Below are 27,619 nucleotides of genomic sequence, written 5' to 3' on the forward strand. Positions count from 1 at the left end.
CCATGAATTAGGTCATGAACTGCACTATTTGAAACCGAGCCAATGTTGCACACAACACCCCTTACTACCATGCTAGTGTCATTAGCAAACAGAAATACTTTAGAGTTACCCATAATACTAGAGGACATATCATTTCTATAAATAAGGAACAGCAGTGGCCCCAAGACTGATCCTTGGGGCACCCCCCACTTGACTGTACCCCACTCAGACCCCACATCACACCCATTCTCAACATTGTTATTAATGACCTTTTGCTGTCTGTTGCTAAAGTAAGAGGTGAACCAACTGTGAGCTACTCCCCGTATTCCGTAAGGGTCCAACTTCTGCAGCAATATTTTGTGATCAACACAATCAAATACCTTAGTTAAATCAAAAATATGCCTAGAACTTGAAACCTTTTGTATAACTCATCCAGTACCTCGCAGAAAAAAGAGAATATAATATTTTCAATTGTTAAATGACTTCTAAAGCTGAACTGTAAATTTGATAGCAAATCCTGTGATAAAATGACCAACTATCCTTACATACACAGTCTTTTCAATAACTTTAGCAAACACTGATGGCATAGAAATAGGTCTAAAATTGTCTACATTATCCCTTTCTCCCTTTTTATAAAGTGGCTTTACTACTGCCAAGGGAACCTCCCCATCACACCCCCCTCAAATTCAGTTATAAGTTGGCACAGTGGGTAGGCCTTGAAAAACTGAACACGCATCAATTGAGAAAACAGGAAGAAGTTGTGTGGAACTATGAAAAAAAATAAGCAAAATTTACAGACTGAGTAGTCCATGCGCAAGATAGGCAACATCAAGGAGAGTGTGAGTTCGGGGGCGCTGTGGTCCCGCGGGCAAAGTTATGATCTGTCCGTTCGTTCATTGACGCCTCTGTTCACTGTAATAAGTTTAGTGTCTGTGTTTCGCGACTGCACCGCAAAATCGTGCGATCAGTAGATGAAAGGACATGCCTCTCCAATGGGAACCGAAAACATTTGATCGCAAGGTCATAGGTCAACCAATTCCTCCACAGGAAACACGTCTGATATATTCTATACGACACTGGTGACGGCATGTGCGTCACATGACAGGAATATGTTGTCGACCCACCCAACTTGTACACTTGGCGAATGGGTAAAAAGATTCTTCTACCTTGCCCGATTTAGGTTTCCTTGTGGATGTGATAACCACTCCCAAAAAAGTGATTGCATCGGACGGACAGATAATAATTGTCTGAAAATAAAAAAATTAAACTTTTCGCTCGAGGGAAGACTTGAACCAAGGATCTCTAGTTCCGCAGCTGCTCACGCTAACCACGGGACCACGGCACTGCTGAGCTCACATTATCCTTGTTGTTGCCTATCTTTCACATGGACTACTCAGTTTGTATATTTTGCTCATGTTTTTCATTGTTCCCCACAACTTCTTCCTGTTTTCTCGATTGATCTGCGTTCAGTTTTTCAAGGCCTATCCACTGTGCCAACTTATAACTAAATCTGAAGGGGGTGCGATGGGGAGGTTCCCTTGTGAATACTTCAACCATTCTGGAAACTGACCATTCCTATTGGAAAAATTACAAATATAGCTAAATACAGGGCTAACATGTGCAGCAAAGTACTTTAATATTCTGCTAGGCACTGCATCACATCCATGAGAGTCCTTAGTCTTCAGTGATTTAATTATTGACTCAATCTCACCTTGCCTGTATCACAGAGTAGTATTTCAGACATCAATCTCGGAAAGGCACATTTGCCAAGAAAGTTATACGATTCTCTGTAGAAACTAAATTTTTATTTAATTCACCAGTAATGCTCAGAAACTGTCCTCCCTTTGAAACTGTTTTGTGAGTGTGGTTGTAAATGCACCATTACTTAGCATAGGAACTCCTGGTACTCTTTTCCTTACAAGGACAGGACCAACTTTTTGAAACCACATATGCAGTCTAGTGGGTTAGGATCCCAAGTGTGACACACACCTCACTATCTTATCCTGGTGGACCCTCATTTGTGAGTAATCAATGAAGGTTAATGTCCTATGATGTACTAAATGACAAAAGCCGCAATAACTATTTTTGAATTCCATCTGTAGCTTAGTGGTTATGTTATTTGGCTGGTATGCTGAAGGTAGTGGGTATGAGACGTTGCATGTTTTTTCCACACACATTTACAGAAATGATTATTTTTATTCAGTTATTGTGGCTGCACTATGAATATGGTTGTAAGTCTTCCTCCAAAGGCAATCATTGTTATGGATAAACCTCCATGTAACATACAAGTTGACAAACACAGTACAATCCCAAAGTGAGGACATTGCAACTGCTGCGAAAGAGGTGTCCTGCCTGCAATGAGAGCAGAAGACACAAGGGTATTTTCTTTGATTCAGGAACAGAGACCTGCTGAAGTTGCACGGTCAATGACATGTCTGAAGAGAAACACCACATGCTTAGCTACATGCCACCATATAGTTGTGATTGAAGTGCAGTAGAGTTGGCATGAGCGAAAGTAAGAACTTGTTTAAGGGGCACAACATTTCATGGGACATCTCTAGTGACAATATGTTTAAGATTGCCTGTGGATCTCTTCTGCCACAGTAACTGCTGGTGACTTGGAAGGTACTGCAGGAAGGTTCAGCAAGTGGAAGAAGATTACTTGAGGCATGAATGGTTTGTTGAGCTCCCAAGCAAATAAATTTATACTGCCAAGCCATTAGCGACAATAGTTATGCATTATGTAAGTGCAGGTATGGAATACGGGACTAATGTGTGCTTACACTTCAGTGTTAGTGTTCAAAATTTTTATAATTTTATTTGCACAATGTAAGTTTTACTAATTACTCTTCATTTTTGAACTGTAGGAGAAATGGTATGGAATTAATAGCAAAGAGCAGAATAATTCAACATGATTATCAGTTTCAATTTCACTATTCCTGTAAGCATTCTTACACCCCTGTTTTTACTTTTGTTGAAGTGCAGCTTGGAAATGACACACACACACACACACACACACACACACACACACACACACTGGAGAAAGGAACACAGAAGATGAATGTGTTGCTTTGAGAGACGAAGTAGTGAAGGAGCAGATGATCGTTTTCAGAAAACCTTGGGCAACAACAGACACTGGATTTGACTGAAGAAAGGAGAAAATATAAAATTGCAGCAAATTAAGCATGTGAATGTGAATACAAGTGCCTAAAAGACAGAGCAAGTGCAAAACAGCAAAGAACAAATGGCTGTAGGAGAAATTGAATGTTATAGAAGCATTTCTGACAAGAGGAAAAGATAGATACCACCTAAAGGAAAATAAAGAGGTCTTTGGCAAAAAGCAGCTGTATGAATACGAAGAGCTCAGGTGGAAAACCAGTATTAAGCAAAGAAGGGAAAGCTGTAAAGCATATGTAGAGGGGATATACAAGGGAAATTTACATGGAGGCAATATTATAGAAAGGGAAGAGGACAAAAGAAGATGAGATGGGAGATATGGTATGCAAGAACAATTTGACAGAGCACTGGAAGACCCAGGCTGAAACTAGACCTCAAGAGTACGCAACATTCCCTAAAAACTGTCGACCTCTCCGGAGGACCAGCCATTATGTCACTATTCCAACTGGCATAGAAGATACGAGACTGGCAAAATATCTTCAGACTCCATGAAGAATGTAATTACTCCAATTCCAAACAAGGTAGGTGCTGACTGGTGTGGATGCTGAACAGTTAGTTTAGTAAGTCACAGCTGCAAAATATTGACTTGAATTATTTAAAGAATAATGGAAAAACTGGTAGAAGCCAACCTTGGCCAATTGACTGAGGTGTGGGGGTTACGGGACTAAATGGTGAGGTCATCAGTCCTGCAATTCAATAATTACTTGCGTAAAAGGTGTCTACTAAAAGTAGGTGGATCCAGTCAGATGGGTCAAAATATAAAGTGAGGAAGCCAAAAACACACAGTAGAAGGGAAAAAAGGTTGGCCAAATCTAAATACTACAAAAACAGAGGGATTAAAAAGCAGTCTTTGCAAGGGCGAGTAGTCATGGCTCCCAGACCCAGAAAATGTAAAGAGAGGCCCCACCCATAACCACCCTGCCCCTGCTCCAGGAGTAAAGCAAAGCCTTATAACTGAAAATAAAAACCACTTTCGTATAGAAAACTGAGGACCACTTCAACCTTTACAATCTTATACTAATATTAAAGACAAGGAATCTGGAAGGCTGTACTTAGTACAAAAGGCCAAAAGGAGGGGACATTCCACCAATATGAGATACCATCAGTCCGGCAACACAGCCACAATGTGAAGGTGGCTCGTTAAACAAGAGGAAACTATGGATGAGTCTAGTATGACCAATGTGTAGACAGCATAAGACAATGGACTCATTCCAGCTGGAGCAGAAGGAAAAAGACCAAACGGCAGTCATTGGGTTGGTTGGGACCAGACTGCTATGGTCATTGGTCCCTTTTTCCAAAACTTCAAACACCCACACCAAATAAAAACTAGCAATGGACATGACAACAGATGACATAGGACAAAAACGATGCAGACTGAGACCAAACAAAAGGAATTAAAATCACACAGAGTGTGACGGTGGTTGACTGATCACAGAGACCAAAAAGGAAAAGCCAACCACCTAGAAACACACTAAAAATAACCCAGTCTAAAATAATAGGCCAAAGGCCAGACTCCTATCAAAAAAATGATAAACACTCAGATTAAGTGATAAAAACCCCCTGCCCAAATAAAACGCAAAACTAAGCCTGCCATGGCAGTGTCATCTGTTAAAAGGGCAGGGAGCGTATCGGGCAGTGCAAATGTCTGCCTGAGCACAGCTAAAAGCGGACAGGCCAACAAAATGTGGACCACCATCAAAGCTGCCCTGCAGCGACAGAGAGGTGGGTCCTCATGGCTCAGTAAATATCTGTGCATCAGCCGGGTGTGGCCAATGCAGAGCCGACAAAGGACAACTGAGTCCCTGTGAATGGCTCGCATGGCTGACCGTCACACAGTCGTCTCCTTGACAGCACGGAGTTTATTAGGTGTGGGCACATCACGCCATTCAGCGTCGCAAAGCGCGAAAACTTCGTGGCGGAAGACTGCTCGCAAATCAGTCTCCAGGAGGTATAGCGTCCCCAGTGCTATATTACGAAAAGACTTAAAAATTGAATAATATATTTTTATCATGTAGCCGTAAAACAATAATTTCTCTGTCGAGAAATGCAAAGAAATATAACAAAGTGATCTACAGAGACGACAAGATACGCTCTTTTGTTAATTTTTTAGTCGTCTTCTCTTCTTCACTTGTCTTGATGATGTACAGACGGACATCTTGCGAGTGCTGGCAAATGTAAGCATATTTGTACGAGTTAAGCATATAATATATTAATTGAATATTATTGTGCACTTTTAATTTGTAAGAGGTGATCCCAATTTCATGTCCGCCTTCCTTGAATTAACCTACATTCAAACAATTTACAGTTCAACAATCGCAGCAGCCGATGCAGCCAACGACGCCATTACGTGGCGATATTAACTTATGAAATTAGCGGAAGCGAAATACTCGCCGGCTATTAACATAATATTAATTTTTCTCCACAGCCGCCTGACGGTGCAGAAAATACTTAGCTTTAAGATTCTTATTTTTAGTACCATAGCCGAGAGCCAGAGCCAGAGTCAGGACTCCGACTACAATACAATGGTTAACAGAGGTAAGAAAAATACTCTCGTGCGTGTGTGGGCCGCAATTTTAATTAATAACTAAAGATTTCTTGCTTTAAAGTGAACTGACTAGCCGAGGAAATTAATATGATAAGTTTATTACATTGTTCAACTTAAATATCATTTTTATTAAGGCCCACCACTTAAGTAGGCAACAATCAAAAAATAATAACAACAATAATAATATATTAAATTACGACGGCCGACGGACGCGAGATTGGCGCCGCAACTTTGGGGCCCGATTAAAGAAAATACGAAATTTACTAAATCTGACTCTATTGTAATGAATTTAATTATGTATGTGTCTAATTGTTGTAAAATATTAATGCTTGTATGAATTCTTTTACATGTACAACAACAAAACTACACCCTGAGGAGATCTGGAGAGGAAAAATTGTAGAAAAGAAAAAGGATTGCGAGAAAGAAAAATAACTAAGGTAAGGCCTATTGTGCAAGCATCCTGTGTAGCTCTGTGCGGAATATCGAACCCATGTGCACATGAGATACCTTCGGTATTTTGTGTATTTATGTGTTTATTTTTGGAGGGGATAATTAATCGTGTGTGTATCAGTGTTAAAGATTTGTCAGTGGCTTAAAGTGAATTTATTATGGGTAAGATAGGACAACCTAAAGCATCCGTACCAGAAGAACAAAATTCTGTTAATATGGAAAGTGAGGATCATTTGCAATACGTAAACGAATCCCAAGCCACCGCCTCGGATAACATAATTTCCGGAGCAGGGGGCGAGGATCTGTGGACGGTGAATGACGCTCCACAGCAGATTGGGAATAGAGCAACAACTCCACTGCCTGGGCAGGGGGGCCAATCGAGTGCTAGACTAAGCGGGGCACCAGTATGCTCACCGATTGCAGACCCATTTGCAGAATTTCTATGCAGGTTAGAAGAAAGAGATAGGGAAAGAGATCAGAAACTGGCTCAGATACTCTATGAGCAAGAGCAACAAAGAGAACAGAAAGAAAGGGAAAAAGAAAGAATGTCAGAACAGAGGGAAAAACAAAGAGATGAAAAACTGGCTCAGATGCTGCATGAGCAGGAGAAAAAAGGAAGAGCAGCGCGGTGAAGCAAAACTAGACAGTATCCAAAGCGAACTTGCCGAGATGCGGGACGCGTGCAAAGAAATACCTGATCTTGTGCAAAGCTTAGCCGGCGAAATGCAAAAATTACAGATATCGCAGGCTAGGCTTGAAGACCATGTCCAAACTTTAACCACCCGCGTGGATAATGTGGAGATAGATGCACGGAAAAGTATTGACGCATATTTGGAAGTGCAAGCTCAAAAAGTAGAAAAAGAATTAAATGAATGGCTAGAAGTAAAGGATCGCGAGATATCTGCAAAGATTGAAAGCGACGTAAAAACAGCTGTAGAACAAGCGACTGTAGCCGCGAGTGTAAATATTGACGCTAGCGCTGCTGCACTACATGCCGAATTAACATAGATCAAATCCCGTGTGACTGCGGAGTTGCCAAATTGGCAACAGGAGGTCGCGCGGAGACTGTCTGCGTTGGAAAGCAATGTAAACAGTGGCGGACATATCATGAATCCGACTCCGCGCACTGATTACTATAATAACGCTGACGGTAGGCAGTGTGCGAGTGCGCAACCGCAACCTAATGCGAATTATGAGCACGAACAACATGCGACACCGTGCAGCGCACATCACCAAGTAATGAATGTCACAGAATGTAGCAATCAGATGTGCAAAAAACAGGGCAATGTAATAAAACACAGGACATTCCAACCCTTCAATAGCGAAAAACGAAATGTCCACCCTGTTGTATTTATTAAGAGCTTCAGGAATGTGTTTCCCAGGACATGGACGGAAAGACAAAGAATACAGTTTGTGGTCTCCCTTATTCAAGGTGACGCGGCACTGTGGGCCACCGACGTGTCCGAAAAATGTCTAACGATGCAACAGTTTGAAGGTGCATTCTTGCAAAAATTCTGGTCCAATAGCGTCCAAGGAAGACTACGAAAGGAGTTGTACAGTCCAGAAATGTACAATCCTAAGATGGGAACGTTACGCAAATATTTCGAAAAGTATATAAACAAAACCAGGTACTGGGACGAGCCAATGTCTGATTGTGACATAATCAGATTAATAAAAATGAAGTTGCCCAGTGAAATTAAAAGATATTTCATCAATGCGCCGGAATACGATATAGAACAATTCATGGAAATACTGGATTCTGTTGACTTATTAATCGAAGATATGAAAACCGAAAACAAGTGGAACCATGCAGGCTGTAATCCACAAAAAGCCGATTACAATAGCAGCCACAGTAACGGTAGTAACTTAGTACCAAATGGTAACAGGAATAGGCAAGAGCACCGGCAACAGAATCGAGGCACAAACAATGGCAAGGGTTATAACGGCAACGGTTATAATCGTCAAAATCGAAAGAGACATCATGATGGACGCATGAGTAATGGATATAATGGTAACGGCAATCTGCAATGACGGAACAACCGAAACCAGTGGTGTGGTAGTAATGAACTGACACCACAGTGGCAACAAAACACAGCGCCACAATGGAACGCCAACCCAGGTCCATCACAGAGCATGTCAGGAAGTTATAACTGACCACCGCAAAACCAGAGCCAAACACAATATCAAAATACGCCATCAGCGAGGCAGAGCGGCCAACCCAACAGTAGCAACAACAACAACAAGAACCACAATGTGAGGTTAGTGGAAGTGACAGACAACTGTCAACCCACTAATGCTCATCCGTTAAACTAAAGACAGCCACAATACGCTCTCCGTTGTTGGCTGCAGGATGGTGTAGTGAGGGCACATTCACGGATGACAGCCATAAACTTTGTATGCTGAGATACAATGAAGGAACAAAAATAGAAAAGGAACTTGTAGACATACCGCAGAAGTGTAACCGAACCGACAAAAGTGTTGTGCAGGCTATATTGCAAGCAGATATGTACGGAGCACCAATACAGATAATAGTCGATACCGGTGCGTCAACCAATGTCATGAGTGCAAATTTTTACAAGTACTTGAGTCAAAATAATAGAATACCAGTATTGCCAGTGAAGAATTGTCTACAGGTGCAATAGGTGCACAATCTCATATCATAAAGCACCAGGTGCAAGTCGAGTTTACGGTAGGAAATGAAGCAATGAAAAGCTTGTTCCTAGTAGTAAAGGGATTAGGTGTTGCTTGCATCCTGGGGATGGAATTTTTACGCCAGAGGGACGCAAAAATCGACCTCTTGTGGGGGGGAAGTAAGCCTTATGAATGAGGATAGACGTGTAATTTTGCCATTGTTGAGGACACGGGAAGTGCACAGTAAATATTGCCGGAACTTTCAGTCGAGATTCGAAGGAATACAGGTAATGAATTTATATTCTGACTTAAGTACAAGACAAGCATATTATAAAGAATTTATTACTGAAGATAAAGAGGAAAAAAGGAAACTGATAGCCATGAAAGTTAGGGAGTCAGAACATTTGACTGAAGCACAACAAAACGAATTGACTCAGCTACTTACAGATTATGAGAATGTGTTTTCGAAAAAACCTGGTGTTATCGAGGGCTACACCTATAACATCGAAGTGGTACCTCATGATACTTTCTGTCACGCAAACTACACCATCCCGTGGTCAAAGGAGGAGGCAATTACGAAGGAAACAAGAAAAATACTTACAAAGACTTAAAGAAGTTTGCTCAGTAGAGCAACGTTTACATATATGAGTATTAGGTTAAGTTTATAGTGTATTTTTTTCTATGTGTAAATGTTCAGATTTTAGTGTAACATTTAAAGACAATGAGGCACACAAGATTAGTGCGATTCAATTTTGTAGATGTTAAGGAATAACAGTATTTTTAAGCAATTGCATTTTGAAGAAAAAAAAATGAACGTAGGTTTAAGAATATTTTACAAATTTCATGTTTAAAAATGCTTTAAAAATATTTTAAAAAAATTCAACAGCATTTAATGATGAAAGAATTTTTCATTAGTGTGTCACGAACATTTTTGAACTGTAGTAGTAATGCAACTTATGAAATTCAATATTATAGTGTATATGTTGTTCCATGTATTTATGTCTATACCGATCCTGAAATATGCTCAATCATAATTTACTTAACAACATGAGTGCAGGGTGTACATCACCCAAGGTACCTCATGTGTTATGGTCAAGGTACAAAGCAAATCAGTAAACGCAACTACCGCTGAGCACTGTTAAAATATATTGCCATCTGCTAAGGCAGAGATTTGCACGAATTTGTAGTGTAAACAAAAGTCACAAATCTAACATTAATCTAGGAACTTGCACACTAGGCCTAGATTATAAAATGTGTACAATAATGCGAGAGGCAAAGTTTTGTAAAGTCGAGCCTGGCTCTGGAGGGCAAGTACGCAATGAGTGGGCAGACATGACATGGGGACTTACCTCAGATGAGACGAAAATACAATTGTATAGTCAAAAAATCTGAAGGCAAGTACCACTCTAAGTGGAAAATGAAAAGAGATAATTAGTGCGAGAGACTGGTAAAATCCAGCATGAGCCAAAATACAGTTCAGACTGAATGAAATACATTAGTGTTTGTGAACTAATCGAAACAGTTACTTCAAGCAGTGTGAAAAACTGAAGGTGAAACCGTGATACGGACAGTGAAGTGCTAGTATTGAACGTTCAACAGCGGTAAGGACGCCAAACGCCAATATTATGCACGAAAAACTGTGAATTTGCTTATAAATGTAAACTGTTAACGTGAAGTGAACCCACAGTCAATATTTTTGGGACAGACTGTAGTTTCAGTGAGCACAATAATGCGAGATTGGAATGCGATGCATGGACTGTTGCAAAACAGCGAAGATTTGTGCTAAGTTTGTATTGGGACACTCACCAGTGCCTGCGAGTGCGGCGAAAACATAAATAATTTTGTCAAGACAAAAACTGGAAAGAGTGGCGCATCAAAACTGCATTCACGGGAGAAGATCCATGTCATGTATTCTGCAAGACAGTGCTAGCTTGACACTCGGAAACTGGCGAAAACTTAACAACTGCCGCACTAATAAATGCTTCCCACTAGCGTAACCATCTGCAGCGGGAAACAAATATTACGTTGGTTGGGTATGTTTCATGTACTACGTCGGAGATGCTTAGCAGAGCTAACTCCTGCCAACAAGCGCGGGGGCGAATATCATCCCACTCTGCCATGCCCGGGCGAGACAGAAGCGCATCGCCAACCGGGCAGCCGATCAGCTGATTCTGACGTTCCGCGACGGCGAGAGACACGCTGGCGTCGAGCGGGCATTGACCTCTCCGCAGCCGCTGCGACCGTCGAGCACCGAACACACCAACCGACGCCGTCGCGAGCTAAACGCCGCGGCGTAGATCATCAACGACACCGCAATCAATTGTTATAATGACCTCATTTCTTTGCATAGTGCAACAAAACATTATTTGTAATGTATGCACATTCTGTACTCCAATGACATCCCAGAAACATTTAAGTGAAAGTGACCCAAGCAGTTAGTCTGTCGCTCTGCTGAGATTTTCCCCAGGTTTCCCTACGGCCGCGCCAAATGGGGAGCGAACAGTTGACACCCCTGGGACTTCAAATATTCTGGACTAACTCGTGCTTGTATACCTTTGAACACTGCAAAAGTTGCAAACCAAAAAAGAAGCAGCCAAAATGAAATTAATTGTATTCTATGTCCTTTTGTACATGACTGCATACGTAACCAATTGTATAGATAACTTCATCTGTATTACACTTTGTGTGCAACGCACCTCAGTAATTACAACATACGATGTGACATATGTAAACTGTGAAAGAAAAATCTGCGTGTGGACACTGTGGACATGAAAGAGGAAATATTTATGTCAAAAAACACGAACATTTTTTATGACAAACATTTCGGGGGGCAATATAGCGTCCCCAGTGCTATATTACGAAAAGACTTAAAAATTGAATAATATATTTTTATCATGTAGCCGTAAAACAATAATTTCTCTGTCGAGAAATGCAAAGAAATGCAATGCAAAGAAATATAACAAAGTGATCTAAAGAGATGACAAGATACGCTCTTTTGTTAATTTTTTAGTAGTCTTCTCTTCTTCTTCACTTGTCTTGATGATGTACAGACGGACATCTTGCGAGTGCTGGCAAATGTAAGCATATTTGTATGAGTTAAGCATATAATATATTAATTGAATATTATTGTGCACTTTTAATTTGTAAGAGGTGATCCCGATTTCATGTCCGCCTTCCTTGAATTAACCTACATTCAAACAATTTACAGTTCAACAATCACAGCGGCCGATGCAGCCAACGACGCCATTATGTGGCGATTTTAACTTATGAAATTAGCGGAAGCGAAATACTCGCCCGCTATTAACATAATATTAATTTTTCTCCACAGCCGCCTGACGTTGCAGAAAATACTTAGCTTTAAGATTCTTATTTTTAGTACCATAGCCGAGAGCCAGAGCCAGAGCCAGGACTCCGACTACAATACAATGGTTAACAGAGGTAAGAAAAATACTCTCGCGCGTGTGTGGGCCGCAATTTTAATTAATAACTAAAGATTTCTTGCTTTAAAGTGAACTGACTAGCCGAGGAAATTAATATGAAAAGTTTATTACATTGTTCAACTTAAATATCATTTTTATTAAGGCCCACCACGTAAGTCGACTACAATCAAAAAATAATAATAACAATAATAATATATTACATTACGACGGCCGACGGAAGCAAATGTGGACCACCATCAAAGCTGCCCTGCAGCGACAGAGAGGTGGGTCCTCACGGCTCAGTAACTATCTGTGCATTGGCCGGGTGTGGCCAATGCAGAGCTGACAAAGGACAACTGAGTCCCCGTGAATCGCTAGCATGGCTGACCGCCTCGCAGTCGACTCCTTGACAACACGGAGTTTATTAGGTGTGGGCACATCGCGCCATTCAGCGTCCCAAAGCGCGAAAACTTTGTGGCGGAAGACTGCTTGCAAATCAGTCTCCAGGAGGCCAATGTCCAGAGTTGGTTCACTGGTGGCCTGTTTGGCCAGGCGGTCAACATGTTCACTGCCCGGGGTAATGACATGACCAGGGATCCACACAAAGACCACAGAGAAGCCGCAACGGGTAAGAGTATGGAGGGAGCCCTGGAGAGCCATCACCAGACGAGAGCGAGTGAAACACTGGTCAATAGCTTGTAAACCGCTCAGGGAATCGCCACAGATCACGAAGGACTCACCTGAGCAGGAGCGGATATACCCTAGGGCTCGAAAGATGGCGACCAGCTCAGCAGTGTAAACGCTGCAGCCAGCCGGCAAGGAACGTTGTTCAGAATGGTCCCCTAGAGTTAGCGCATAACCGACACGACCAGCAACCATCGAACTGTCAGTGTAAGCAACGTCAGAGCCCTGATACGTGGCCAGGATGGAATAAAAGCGGCGGCGGAAGGCCTCTGGAGGGACTGAGTCCTTCGGGTCCTGTGCCAAGTCGAGCCGAAGGTAAGGGCAAGGAACACACCATGGGGGTGTATGCAAGGTGGCCCGAAAAGGAGGTGGAACAGTGAAAACTCTAAGCCCGGAGGTAAGCTCTTTGATGCGGACCGCGATCGTACAACCTGACCGGGCCCAACGTTCTGGCAGATGGACGACCGATCGCGGGAACAGGAGACGATAGTTTGGATGCCCGGGCAAGCTAAAAACATGGGCAGCATAAGCGGCCAGTAAATTTTGGCGCCTGAACTGCAATGGAGGGACACCTGCCTCCGCAAGTATGCTGTCCACTGGGCTGGTCCGGAAAGCACTAGTGGCAAGGCGTATTCCGCTGTGTAGGATTGGGTCCAGTACTCGCAGCACAGATGGGGATGCTGAGCCATAAGCCAGGCTCCCATAATCCAGACGAGACTGGATTAACGCCTGGTAGAGCCGTAACAGGGTAGATCAGTCGGCGCCCCAGCTGGTGTGGCTCAAGCATCGCAGAGCATTAAAATGCCGCCAACACATCTGTTTAAGCTGCCGAATATGTGGGAGCCAAGTCAACCAGGCATCAAAAACCACACCCAAAAACCGATGTGTCTCTACCACAGCAAGAAGTTCGCCGGCAAGATAAAGCTGCGGCTCAGCGTGAACCGTGCGTGGCCAGCAGAAATGCACAACACAGGTCTTGGAAGCCGAAAACTGGAAGCCATGCACTACAGCCCAAGACTGCACCTTGCAGATAGCGTTCTGCGGCTGACGTTCGGCAGCTGCAATGCAATTAAAAACAGGCAGACACTTAAGACAGATCCCTGTAGTACCCCGTTCTCCTGAACTCAGGGGGAACTATGGGAGGCCACGACTTGCACGCAGAAGGTACAACGCGACAGAAAATTTCATATGAAAATCGGCAGCAGACCCCGAAGACCCCAACCACGAAGCGTAGAGAGCATGTAATGGCGCCATGTCATATTGTACGCCTTCCGCATGTCAAAAAAGACAGCGACAAGGTGCTGACAGTGGGCAAAGGCTGTACGGATGGCTGACTCCAGGCTCACCAGAGTGTCGGTGGCAAAGCGGCCTTTACAGAACCCACCCTGAGACGGAGCCAGAAGGCCCCAAGACTCAAGTACCCAACACAAATGCCGGGTCACCATGTGTTCGAGCAACTTGCAAAGACTGTTGGTGAGGCTAATGGGGCGGTAGCTGTCCACCTCCAATGGGTTCTTGCTAGGTTTCAAAACGGGGATAACAATGCTTCCCTGTCATTGCGACGGAAACTCACTCTCAACCCAGATACGGTTGTAAAGGTCGAGGAGGCGTCGCTGGCAGTCCACTGAGAGGTGTTTGAGCATCTGACAGTGGATGCGATCTGGCCTGGGGGCTGTATCAGGGCAAGCTGCTAGGGCACTGTGGAATTCCCACTCACTGAATCGAACATTGTAGGAATCAGGATGGCAGGTGTGAAATGAAAGGCTCCGACGTTCCAATCGCTCTTTAATAGAGCAGAAGGCCAGTGGGTAATTCACAGAAGCAGAATTGAGAGCAAATTGGTCTGCTAAGCGGTTTGCAATAATGTCAGGGTCAGTACAAACTGCCCCTTGGTCTTAGGGGTCTGATAGCCATAGAGGCGACTAATCTTGGCCCAAACCTGCGATGGAGAGATATGGAGGCCAATTGTGGAGACATACCGTTCCCAGCACCCCCGCTTGTGTTGGCGAATGATGCGGTGGGCCCACGCAGGGAGCTGTTTGAAGGCGATGAGGTTTTTTAATGAGGGATGCCTCTTGTAAGGCTGGAGCACCTGCCTGCGATCTTTAATCACCACGGCGATCACAGGCGACCACCAAAGCACAGACCTTCACCGAGGGGACCCAGAAGAACAGGGAATGGCAGATTCTGTGGCAGTAATGATGCCAGTGGTGACCGAGTGAACCACCGCATCAATGGCTTCATTAGAAAGAGGCTCAATGGTGACAATGGAGGAGAACAAGTCCCAGTCAGCCTTATTCATAGCACATCTGCAAGGGTGCCCAGAAGAGTGACGCTGTGGCAGTGCCAGAAAGATCGGAAAGTGGTCACTACCACACAGGTCGTCAAGCACACTCCATTGGACAGACGGTAAGAGGCTAGGGCTGCAGATCGAAAGGTCTATATGGCTGAGTATGTGCCATGCGTCACACTGAAATGTGTGAAGGCACCATCATTTACAATGGAAAGGTTGAGCTGTGCCAATACACGCTCAATGGTGCTGCCTCTGCCCGTTGCCACTGATACACCCCACAGAGGGTTATGGGTGTTGAAGTCGCCAAGTAACAGGAAAGGTGGCGGCAATTGGGCTATCAGCGCAGCCAGGACATGCTGCGGAACATCACCATCTGGTGGGAGATATAGGCTGCAGACAGTAACAACCTGAGGTGTCCACACCTGAACAGCAACAGCCTCTAAAGGTGTTTGTAGAGGGACAGACTCGCTGTGAAGAGAGTGAAGGACGTAGATGCAGACGCCACCAGATACCCTTTCATAAGCTGTCCGGTTCTTATAATAACCCCAATAGCCATGGAGGGCGGGGGTTTGCATCGCTGGAAACCAAGTTTCTTGAAGGCAATGCAGAAGAAAGGGTGAAGGCTGAGAAGTTGTCGGAGCTCAGCAAGATGGTGGAAGAAACAGCTGCAGTTCCACTGGAGGATGACATTGTCCATGGCTGAGAAGGGCATGAAGGGACTGAGGAGGCAAATTAAGTTGCTGGGCCACCTGCCGCCACCGATTGAGTACCGACAGGAACGACATCCATCACGGCCGAGGGACCGGAGAGATTGAGGTCCTCAGCGGACACAAGAATCTCCACCTCATCCTCAGATGCAGAGCTTGTAGGTAGCGGTGGAGTAGGGGCCACAGCAGGTGCCTTGGTCTTAGGGGTTTTCAATTTCGATTTCTCGCGCTGTTCCTTTGGTTGCCCTTGCTGGGAGGGCTTTTTGAGTCAGTCTCCGGGACCGAAGATGATCGCGAAGCTCGACGACCCGCGACCTGTGGCTTCTTCAGTCACTGGTGGGTGTCTGCTGTGCCGCTGGTAGGAACCTGAGAAGGGAGTGACCCAAGGGATGCCTTCCAAGCGAGAGTAGCCAAAGAAGACTTACGCTTCTCCAGCTTAGAAGTGGGGACTGGTGTCCCCGGTGGTTGATGGGGTGCTGCTCCTGAGGTAGGTGGTGCGGGAGCAACAGAGAGAGAAGTGGCCCTCACCGTCAAGGGGGCAGGCGTGGTCCTTCAGCTCCGAGTGCTGATGGTATGTGGTGCAGCTATGGGAACTGTAGCAGGAGTGACAGGGGTGGTGTAAGATGACATCACGCGTACTGGACGAAGTTGTTCAAATTTCCGCTTAGCCTCAGTGTAGGTCAGTCGATCCAGAGTCTTGTATTCCATTATTTTCCGTTCCTTCTGTAGAATCTTACAGTCCGGTGAGCAAGGGGGATAGTGCTCTCTGCAGTTGACACAGATGGGAGGCGGGGCACATGGAGCATCAGGATGGGATGGTTGACCACAATCACGACATATGAGGCTGGAAGCACAGCGCGAAGATATATGGCCGAACTTCCAACAATTGAAGCACTGCATCGGGGGAAGGATATATGGCTTGACATCACAACAGTAGACCATCACCTTGACCTTCTCAGGTCACCCTCGAAGGCCAAGATGAAGGCACCGGTGGCAACTTTATGATCCCTTGGACCCCAGTGGACGCGCCGGACGAAATGGACACCTCGTCGCTCTAAGTTGGCACGCAGCTCGTCATCTGACTGTAAAAGAAGATCTCTGTGGAAAACAATGCCCTGGACCATATTTAAGCTTTTATGTGGGGTGATAGTAACAGAAACATCCCCCAGCTTCATACAAGCGAGCAAGGCTCGTGACTGGACAGAGGATGCTGTTTTTATCAAGACTGACCCTGACCACATTTTGGACAAGCCCTCCACCTCCCCGAACTTGTCTTCTAAATGCTCTACAAAGAACCGAGGTTTCACAGACACAAAGGATTCGCCATCAGCTCTGGTACAGACAAGATATCGGGGCAAATATATTTAACTGTCATTCATAGCCTTTCGTTCCTCTGACGGTGTGGCCAGGGAGGCGAACGATTTGGGGTCATACACATTAGCTTTAAAGTGAGCCCTCGAACACTTAGATACTGCTGGTGGCTGGCCACCAGCAAGAGAAGATGTGCCACACTTCATTGCGTGTCATCTGCCCTGATACCACCTACTCCGACCAAGGCCCTCTCCACGGGCACCACCCAGCCACAGCAAGGGCCACCTGGCAGGATGGCCATTGCTGGGAGTACTGATGCCCCATGGAGATGGGCATCTACTCCTTGGCATACGTGGGGAGTTGACGGCGCAGGCATCAGTAGAGCAATCCCTGTGTTGTCAGGGGGCTACAACCAACAGGGTACATGGCGGCCTCACCACAACGAACTGGCCACCGTGCTGGATTTTAGGTGACATGTAGTCCATGGTCGCCGTCAGTGCAGAAAGTGGCACTGCACATCGCATGGTAGAAAGTGCATGCAGGAATGTATCCATGCCTAAGAGATGGAGAGCAGGCAGGACTGCAATGCAACGACAAATAAGCTGGCAAAATGTCTCAATGCAAGATGGACACCATGCGCCAAGTAAGGCGCCCTTCCCCAATCAGCTCGCTCCACGGAAGAATTTTGAGATATGGAGGTCAAACCCGACAGGGGACCATCACAGAAGGGCCGAAACATTTGAGACTCCTTTTAGTCACTTCTTACGACAGGCAGGAATACCGCGGGCCTATTCTGACCCCCGAACCCACAGGGGGGAAACTGCAGTAGTCTTCTTGATTGTGCACAGATAGTAATACTGAGAGCAGTAGTGCAACAGATGTCATTCCACTTTTGGGCAAAGAGATTTTCGATTTGTACCTTCACATATGCACCTGGGTTCATGAATGGAAATGGAGTGGGGCTAGTATCTGCCCCTCAAGTCAAATGGTCAGCCAGTCCATTCCCTGGGATACATTACTTGGGACCCAAAGAAGGAAAACTGAGCAGGCAACATGGACAAGGGCAGAGGGAAGGTTATAGATAGCAGAGACCAAACAGTGACAAGAGTAGCCTTCAGGTTGTTCATCGACTCGCTACATATCAAAACACCATGGCGGGAGGCCTGAATAACAAAATGGAGGGCTATGTTAATGGCTAGCAGCTCTGCTGTGAACACACTAAGATCCCAGCAGTAGATGGTGTTCTATGCCAGCAGGAGACAAAAGTATTCTAGGACCATCAGTGTAGAAGATGGTAGCACCCTGGAAATCTTCAAGGATGGAACGTGCAAGGCGACAGAATATCATAGTGGTGACAGACACCTTAGGACCCTGGAGTAGGTCAGTTCTAATCTATGGTCTAGGCACCACCCAAGTGGAAGGGAGGGGGGATGGAGGAAATACACGGGGCACATTCCAGCAAGTGGTGATGGACAGAGGGAACTGAGATGCATTCCAACTGGCAATATCACCCGAGGGCAAGCATCAGGAGGGATATGTACCTCATTTGCAAACAGGATGGGGTACATGGGATGGTCAAGGAATCGTCGAATGGCAATTATGTAAGAAACCAGGAGTTGGCTCCATTGTATTTTTAGATGGGGGCAGCCCCACTTCTGCAAGGAGACAGTCGACAGGCTAGTGCAAAAGGCACCTAGAGCCAGATACATCTCATAATGATGAATGGGGTCAAGCAATTTCAGAGTGGAATGAGCCACTCAGTCATAAGCCTGATGAACATAATAGTATGGAATATGGGGCAGCCACATCAGCCTTTTTATCAAAAATAAGGCCCAGGAAACTCAACTGTGCAACAACATATATGCGCTGCTTATCTAAATAAAGTTCACAATTGGGGTGTACTGTGTGTTTATGGCAAAAATGCATAACCCACATTTTGGAGGGTGAAAACTGGAAGCCATGGGGAAGGGCCCACACAGAGGTCTGTGAGATGGTGCCTTGGAGCTGGTGTTCTGCAGGCGCTACTAAGTGGGAGCTGCTCCAGATGCAAAATTGTCTACCTACAATGCCGGGATAACCAGAGGCCCAACAGAGATTACAAAGCCCACAGATGGCTACAAGGAACGGAGTGACGTTTACACCGGAGCCCTGTGGGACACTGTTCTCCTGGATCTGAAGGGACCTGAATGAAGTGCCAACTAACGCAGAAGAGCCGTTGGGACAAAAACTCTGATAAAAATCTGAAGGCAGCTGCAAAAGTCCCAGTCATGGAGGGTAACTAAAATGCAACAGTGCAAAATCATGTGTGCCTTATGTAGGTCAAAGAAGACCGTGGCAAGGTGTCAGCATTTAGCAAAATCAGTGTCAGATTGCTGTTTCCAATCTGAGTAAATAGTCAGTTGTTGACCTTCCTTCCTGGAAGCCACACTGATATGGGATCAAAAGGCCCTGAGATTCGAGTACCCAACATAATCTGAAGCTAACCATCCTCTCAAGTAGTTTACAAAGTTTGTCAGGCTCATTGGTTGGTAGCTGTCTAGAGATGTTGGGTTCTTCTCAGACTTAAGTACTGGGATAACTGTGCTGTCTCGTCATTGCGAGGGAAAGACACACCACGAGCCAAATGTGGTTGAAGACCCTGAGTACATGTTGCCTCTGGGTAACATCCAAGTGTTGGACCATCTGGTTGTGGATGGAATTGGGCCTAAGGCCAAGTCATGTGAAGAGGTAAGAGCCTGCAAGAATTCCCATTCAATGAAGGGTTCATTATAGACTTCAGCAAAGTGGGGGTTGAAACAGGAGGCTTCTTCAATTCCTCATTTCTGTTGGAGAAAGGTAGCAGGATAGTAAGAGGACACCAATGCTGTTGCAAAGTGTGCCGCGAGGTATTCTGCAAGGACTAGTGGATCAGCGCACAGAGCACCCCGTAGGATATGACCTTGGACAGCTGATTGCCACTGGCAGCCCAGGAGGCTGTGGAGCTTGGACCAAACCTGTGATGAGGCATACGAGGAAACATAGCTCTCCCAGCATTCCTTCTCACTCTGTTTAAAAAGGTAACCGGCCTTAGAACAGAGACACTCGAAAGCAATAAGGTTACTCTGTGGAGGGTGTCGCTTAAATCGTTGCAGTGCCCATTGGCAGTCCTGGATAGTGACTGCTACATCCTTGCCCCACCATGTTACCAGTTGATGTGAGCACCTGGGGATAGGGGGAGTAGCAGTGTGCGCAGCTTGAAGAATAGTGTCAGACATCTTGCACGACCACCTCAATGCAGTTAGAGAGGGGTATCCAAGTGCACAGCAGACATTATAAAGGCCATCTGGCTCTGCGGAATGGCCAACATGAGGGTCTTCTGGCTGGTGGTGGCAGGGGGTTGGGTTGGGTTGGTTTAAAAGAGGTGGGGAGGGGGGGGGGGGGTTGGGTTGGGTTGGTTTAAAAGAGGTGGGGAGGGGGGGGGGGGGACCAAACAGCGAGGTCATCGGTCCTTTGTTCCCAGTAAAATAATTACACAAGGGAAAAAAGAAAAATGAGACATACAGGACAATAACAGGAGAAAGGGAGAACCAGAAGAATGACAGGACAACCAACACTACTATGGACAAAACAGGAAAAAAAAAAAAAAACACAGAGAGATGCAAGAAATAGGTAGGAGGAGTGAAAACAAGAGAGCAGTCGACCATGGCTGGCCGACCACAAGAACAAAAAGGAAAAGATAGTAACTTTACGACACATTAAAACATCCACCCTAAAAGCATTAGAGTGCAGAACACAAATGGACATGTGCTAAAACTTATATAGAATGATAAAACCCACTATCATGTATAAAATGTAAAACTAAATTAGCCAATTAGGCGTTTTCAGCAAAAATTAATGGCAACGAGTCTGGCAACTGAAGAGTCCATCACAGGGCAGCCAAACAAGGACAGCTCACCAAGATATGGGCCACTGTCGGCCAGGCGCCACACCGACACTGAGGTGGGTCATCACGGCGCAGGAGGTAGCCGTGTATCACCCAAGCGTGGCCAATGCGGAGCTGGCAGAGAACCACAGAGTCCCTGCGAGAGGCCTGCATGGAGGACTGCCAGACGTTCATAGTCTCCTTAATGGCACACAGTTTGTTGTACATGCAGAGATAAGCCATTTCGTCTCCCAAAGCCACAAAACCTTGCAGCGTAGTACTTAACGCAGGTCAGTTGCAGAGAAGCCGATCTCCATAAGCGGTTTCTGCGCAGCCTGTTTGGCCAGCCTATCGGCAAGTTCGTTGCCCGAGATTCCAGCGTAACCTGGGGTCCATATCATGGAATGACTGGACCATTCTGGGGCATAGATGGACTCCTGGATGGTCACTGCCAACGGATGATGAGTATAGCACTGGTTGATAGCTTGTAGGCTGCTCAAGGATTCAGTATACAGAAGAAATGACTCCCCAGGGCATGAACAGATGTGCTCAACAGCACGAGATATAGCCAACAGCTCCGCAGTGGAAACACTGCAGCCATCGGGCAAGGAATGCTGTTCAATGTGTCCTCCATGGACATACGTGAAGCCAACGTGAGCATCAGCCATTGAGCCATCAGTGTAAACCACTTCGTGGCCTTGGTACATGTCAAGAATCTAGAGGAAGTGGCAGCGGGGAGCCATGGGGTTAACTCCTCAGGGCCACGTGAAAGGTTCAGGTGAAGCTCCGGTCTAGGTTTACACCGTAGAGGTGTAGATGAATGGACCTCAATTATAGGTAGGTAGGTAGGTAGGTTGGTTGGTTTAGAGATGGGAGAAGGGTCAAAACTATGAGTTCATCGCTCCCTTGCGCCTAATAAAACAATGCCATAAGTGTGAGAATAAAACAGACGAAACATATAACACAAAACGGAAAGAAAGGAAAAGCCACAAGAACGAAGTGAAAACAACAAACACTGAAAGTAACAAAAGAGGACAAGAAAACAACCGGGACGCTAGAAACAGACGAGAGTAAGACATGAAAGCAGATTACAGTGGCTGGCCAACCATGAGAATAAAAAGGGAAAGCCAGCCACTCTGCAACACATTAAAACCTCCACCCTAAAAGCACTAGGGTGGAGGACACGGAGGGACAAAGGATATGCGCTAAAACCAACATAGAAGTATAAAACCCACACTCACAGACAACACGTAAAACTAAAGCTGCTGTAGAGGCATTGTCGCCCAACACCGAAGGCAGGATGCTGGGAAAATTTAAAGTCTGCCGCAGAGCGGCTAAAAGTGGGCAGTCCAGCAAGAGGTGGATGACTGTCATTTGGGAGCCACAGCAACACTGAGGTGGGTCATCGCGATGGAGTAGGTAACCTTGTGTTAGCCATGTATGGCCAATGTGGAGCCAGCAGAGGACAACTGATTCCCTGTACGAGGCCAGCATGGAAGATTTCCACACATTCATAGTCTCCTTAATGACACACAGCTTGTTGTGCATGCTGTTATGACATTCCATCTCCCAAAGCTGGAAAACCCATCAGTGTAAGACAGAACGTAGGTCAGCTTTGGAGATGCCTACCTCCAGAAGCAGTTTCCGCATCGCCTGTTTGGCCAGCCCGTCAGCAAGTTCGTTACCGGGGATTCCGACGTGTCCTGGGGTTCACACAAACACCACGGAACAGCGGGACTGTTCCAGGACACAGATGGACTCCTGAATAGACACTACCAGATGGTGGAGAGGGTAGCACTGGTAGATAGGTTGTAGGCTGTTCGATGAGTCAGTACACAGGAGAAATGACTTGCCAGGGCATGAGCGGATGTACTCAAGAGCACGAGATATGGCTGCCAGCTCTGCAGTGAAAACACTGCAGCCAACTGGCAAGGAGTGCTGCTCAATATGTCCTCCATAAACATATGCGAAGCCTACGTGACCATCAGCCACTGGAGTCGTCGGTGTAAACCACTCCAGAGCAATGGAACACATCAAGAATCGAGAGGAAGTGATAGTTGAGATCAGCAGGGTTAACGGGGACCTTAAGGCCACGCAAAAGGTCCAGATAACGATGCGGGCGAGGCATACACCATGGAGGCGTATGTGAACGGACCACAAGTAAAGGTGGAAAAGATAAGGACGCCAGTTCGGAGAGAAGGGACCGCACGCGAACCGCAATTGTTAGCCCCAAACTGGGCCGCCGATGCGGGTGATGGACTGCCGCGGGCGGGAAAAGGAGACGGTAATTTGGATGCTCAGGGGAACTATGAATGTGTGATGCGTAACTGGCAAGCAGTTGGACATGTCTGATCTGCAGTGGAGGGACGCCAGCCTCCACCAGTACACCGGTCACCAGACTCGTCCTAAAAGCTCCTGTTGCTAATCAAACCCCACAGTGGTGCACAGAGTCAAGTAAATGCAATGCTGAAGGCACTGCCGAACCATAAGCCACACTCCCATAGTCAATTCGGGATTGGACAAGGACTCTATAGAGCTGCGTCAGTGTACATTGATCTGCACCCCAAATGGTGTTGCTCAGGCAATGGAGGGCATTGAGGTGCTGCCAGCACTTCTGCTTAAGCTGACAAAGATGAGGGAGTCAAGTCAATTGAGTGTCGAAAACCACTCCTAGGAATTGATATGTCTCCACTAATGTGGGTGGATCCTCATTAAGGTAAAGAGCGGGTTCCGGATGAATGGTACGACACCGACAGAAGTGCACGACACACGACTTTGCGGCTTAAAACTGGAAGCCGTGGGCTACAGCCCGTGACTGCGCCTTGTGGATGGCTCCCTGGAGGCGCCACTCAGCAACAACAGTAGTGGAGCGACAGTACGAGATGCAGAAGTTGTCTGCATACAGAGGGCCAGACAGCTGCTGCTAGACTATTAATGGCCACTAAAAATAGAGAGACACTCAATACAGAGCCCTGCGGGACTCCATTCTCCTGGATATGGATGGAATTATGGGAGTCTCCAACTTGGACACAGAAAGTACAGAGCGACAGGAAGTTTTGGATAAAAATCTGGAGTAGTCCCCAGAGCGACTTAATTCACTAGTCCCTTGCACTGACACTCTTTTTTCCTGTTAGCGAGGTATGACTAACCATTTTACAGCACTGCCCATGACACCACAGAATTCTAATTTATTTAAAAGGATGTTGTGGTTCACACAATTAAATGCCTTTGACAAATCACAGAAAATACCTGCTGCATGTAATTTGTTATTTAATGAATTAAATACAGTTTCACTGTAGGTGTAAATAGCCTTCTCGATATCAGATCCCTTCAGAAATCCAAGCTGTGTTCTTGATAATATGTTATTTGTGGGCAGATGGTTGAGAAGCTGCCTGTACATCACTTTTTCTAAAATTTCTGAGAATGCTGGCAAAAGCAAAATTGGTCTGTAGTTTGATGGCATCTATTTATCCCCTTTCTTGAATAGAGGCTGAACATCTGCATATTTTAGCCAGTCAGGAAATGTCCCAGTTATAATTGATTGGTTACACAAGTAACTTAGAATTGTACTAAACTCACAAGAACATGCCTTAATTCACTTTGTTGATATTTCATCGTAACCACTAGAATGCTTTGTTTTTAAAGATTTTATTATGGAAGTTATTTCTTTTGGTGAAGTGAGTGACATATTCATGTACTTGAAGCTATTTGTAAAGGCTAGTTTCAGATATTCAAGGGCATTATCAACTGATCCTGACAATCCCATTCTATCAGTAATGGATATAAAGTACTTGTTAAATAGATTTGCCACACTATGCCCATTGGTTTCTAATGTGTCATCTACCCTTAATGCCATTTGCGCCTGTTCCTTTCTGGTTCTACCAGTCTCCTCTTTCACCATATCCCATATTGTTTTTATTTTGTTCCCTGACATTGCTATCTTCTTCTCACAGTGCATTTGTTTAGATGTCTGAATTACTGTTTTTAATATTTTACAGTATTCCTTGTACTTAGCTAAATCATCAGCATTGGAGCTATTTTTGGTCAACAGATACACTTTCCTTTTTGTCTTACAGGAAATCTTTATTCCTTGTGCAATCCATGGTTTTATTATAGACTTCTGTTTAATTTGAGTAACTTTTAGAGGAAAACAGTTTTCAAACGTGGTACTGACAGGATCACACATTTGATTGCACCGCAGTTAAGCAGTCATTCCTCCAAGCCAGACAAATTGTACAGGTAGAAAAACACCCATGTTATACGATGGAAACTAATTCCATCAAGTGCTCCACAGTGGTCTGTAGAGTATGGATGTGGATGAAATGCAGCAATTATTTCTGCTACATCATGTGCAATGACAGCTTTCTTTTCCTAGTGTAAATTCAAATACTTAGTATTAAAAATACTGAGCTGCAGGTGTCAGTCAAGAGTTCGCAGAGTCACGATACATCACTGTTGGCAAAGGAAAGGAAGTGCCACAAACTACTAGAATATGTTGCTCATAAAACTTGCTGAAATGCACACCACACTGCACCTTCCACAGTCATCCTGCCTTATCCATTACAGTGAGAACTGCAAACTTTGGGATAGTTATGGGAGAGCTACAGGCAGATTTAAACAATGAGTTTGAACCATGTAGTATGTACCCACTAAAAAAAAAAAAGTTTTCTTTTATCTCAGTGCAGCAAACAATATATTAATATTTTTAGGTAATATCAAGGCTAAGATAACAGGCATCACAGCATTCCACTGCTAATTGCTCTGTCCTTATCTCTCTATTTACCCCAGGTGCTGACTTTCATTTATTTTCTACAAGCTTTTGTAGATGAAGAGGATGCTGGTTGCTTAAGCTTGTTCACCACATTCATTCTAAAAATGTTATGTCATCTCAAATTCTAGAACACTGTCATTAATGACTAGCTTTCACCACATACCTGAAAACTTTTACAAGCGCAGTTGGATGTAATACAGGGTCCGTAACAGGTGCAGCAACTGGTGGTGAAGGTGCGGGTCGAACTACATGGGTAGGTCCGCGTAACTGCTTTGTTGAGCCTGCCACAAGCTCACGTGCCAACTTTGAGCTGATAGAACGCGAAAGTGAGGCCTGAGGTGTGATGGACTGTGAAGGGGATGGCTGATCCACCCCACCTGATGTCAACCCCTGTCCTCCTCTACCACTTCGGCTACCGCTCCCGCTGCCGCCACTACCTGCATCTTGCGATTCACCTTTTGAGGTAGACAGCTGAGGGTTCCCTCCTGTGTCAGGTCCTCCTTCCCTCTTTTCTCGGTGTCCTTCACCCTTTGATGCCTCTTCCTGCAAGAAGATATTACACTAAATGCCACATTTATAAGCATCATCAAACTGAGGTAGGTTAAATGCAAAATTTTACATCATTATTCCCAATCTTTGCAAATTAAAGAGGGGGAGAAGTTATGAGAAAAATTGTCTATATTACTGACAGTGTTACCTTGTTCCATCCAACCCATCCGCCTTACCCTGTATTAATATAATAGAAGGAAACATTCCACGTGGGAAAAATTATATATAAAAACAAAGATGAGATGACTTACCGAACGAAAGTGCTGGCAGGTCGATAGACACACAAACAAACACAAACATACACACAAAATTCAAGCTTTCGCAACAAACTGTTGCCTCATCAGGAAAGAGGGAAGGAGAGGGGAAGACGAAAGGAAGTGGGTTTTAAGGGAGAGGGTAAGGAGTCATTCCAATCCCGGGAGCGGAAAGACTTACCTTAGGGGGAAAAAAGGACAGGTATACACTCGCACACACGCACATATCCATCCACACATACAGACACAAGCAGACATATTTGAAATATGTCTGCTTGTGTCTGTATGTGTGGATGGATATGTGCGTGTGTGCGAGTGTATACCTGTCCTTTTTTCCCCCTAAGGTAAGTCTTTCCGCTCCCGGGATTGGAATGACTCCTTACCCTCTCCCTTAAAACCCACTTCCTTTCGTCTTCCCCTCTCCTTCCCTCTTTCCTGATGAGGCAACAGTTTGTTGCGAAAGCTTGAATTTTGTGTGTATGTTTGTGTTTGTTTGTGTGTCTATCGACCTGCCAGCGCTTTTGTTCGGTAAGTCATCTCATCTTTGTTTTTATATATAATTTTACCCTGTATTAACTTTTCTGAATAGAATACGATCACACATCTCAATAATCAAACTTGGATGCACACAAATAAGCAGCAGTATGTTATGCAGTTGTGTGCATGTGTGCACATACTGCTTTATTCCATTCTTTCCTTGGTAGGTAAGACAGCATAGAAAAGAGGCTGGCAAACACTAACCAATCAATCCAAAAATAAGCTGCTTTGACCATCACCTACGGCAACCACAGTATTTGTGCAAAATCATTACAGGGTGTATTTCTGAGATTCTTTCACCTCCCTCATTAGTCCTAGTACCTGACAAAGGAAGATGCTAAGGGACTGTACTAGCTGGGTTGGGATCTAGGAGATTAACTTTCTGCAGGTGACAAAGTGGTGTGCACATTA

General features: G+C 45.1%; 1 protein-coding gene across 1 annotated transcript in view; it reads right to left on the reverse strand.

Moving 5' to 3' along the window:
- Nucleotides 1-27,619, reverse strand: part of LOC126419399 (jmjC domain-containing histone demethylation protein 1-like) — a 120,039-nt gene that overhangs the window by 44,272 nt on the left and 48,148 nt on the right. Inside the window, exon 2 of the mRNA XM_050086587.1 lies at nucleotides 26,032-26,411. Coding sequence (XP_049942544.1) covers nucleotides 26,032-26,411 — 380 coding nt within the window. The remainder of the gene's footprint in view (nucleotides 1-26,031; nucleotides 26,412-27,619) is intronic.

Source organism: Schistocerca serialis, chromosome 9 (genome assembly GCF_023864345.2).
Source record: "Schistocerca serialis cubense isolate TAMUIC-IGC-003099 chromosome 9, iqSchSeri2.2, whole genome shotgun sequence".
NCBI lineage: Eukaryota > Metazoa > Arthropoda > Insecta > Orthoptera > Acrididae > Schistocerca > Schistocerca serialis.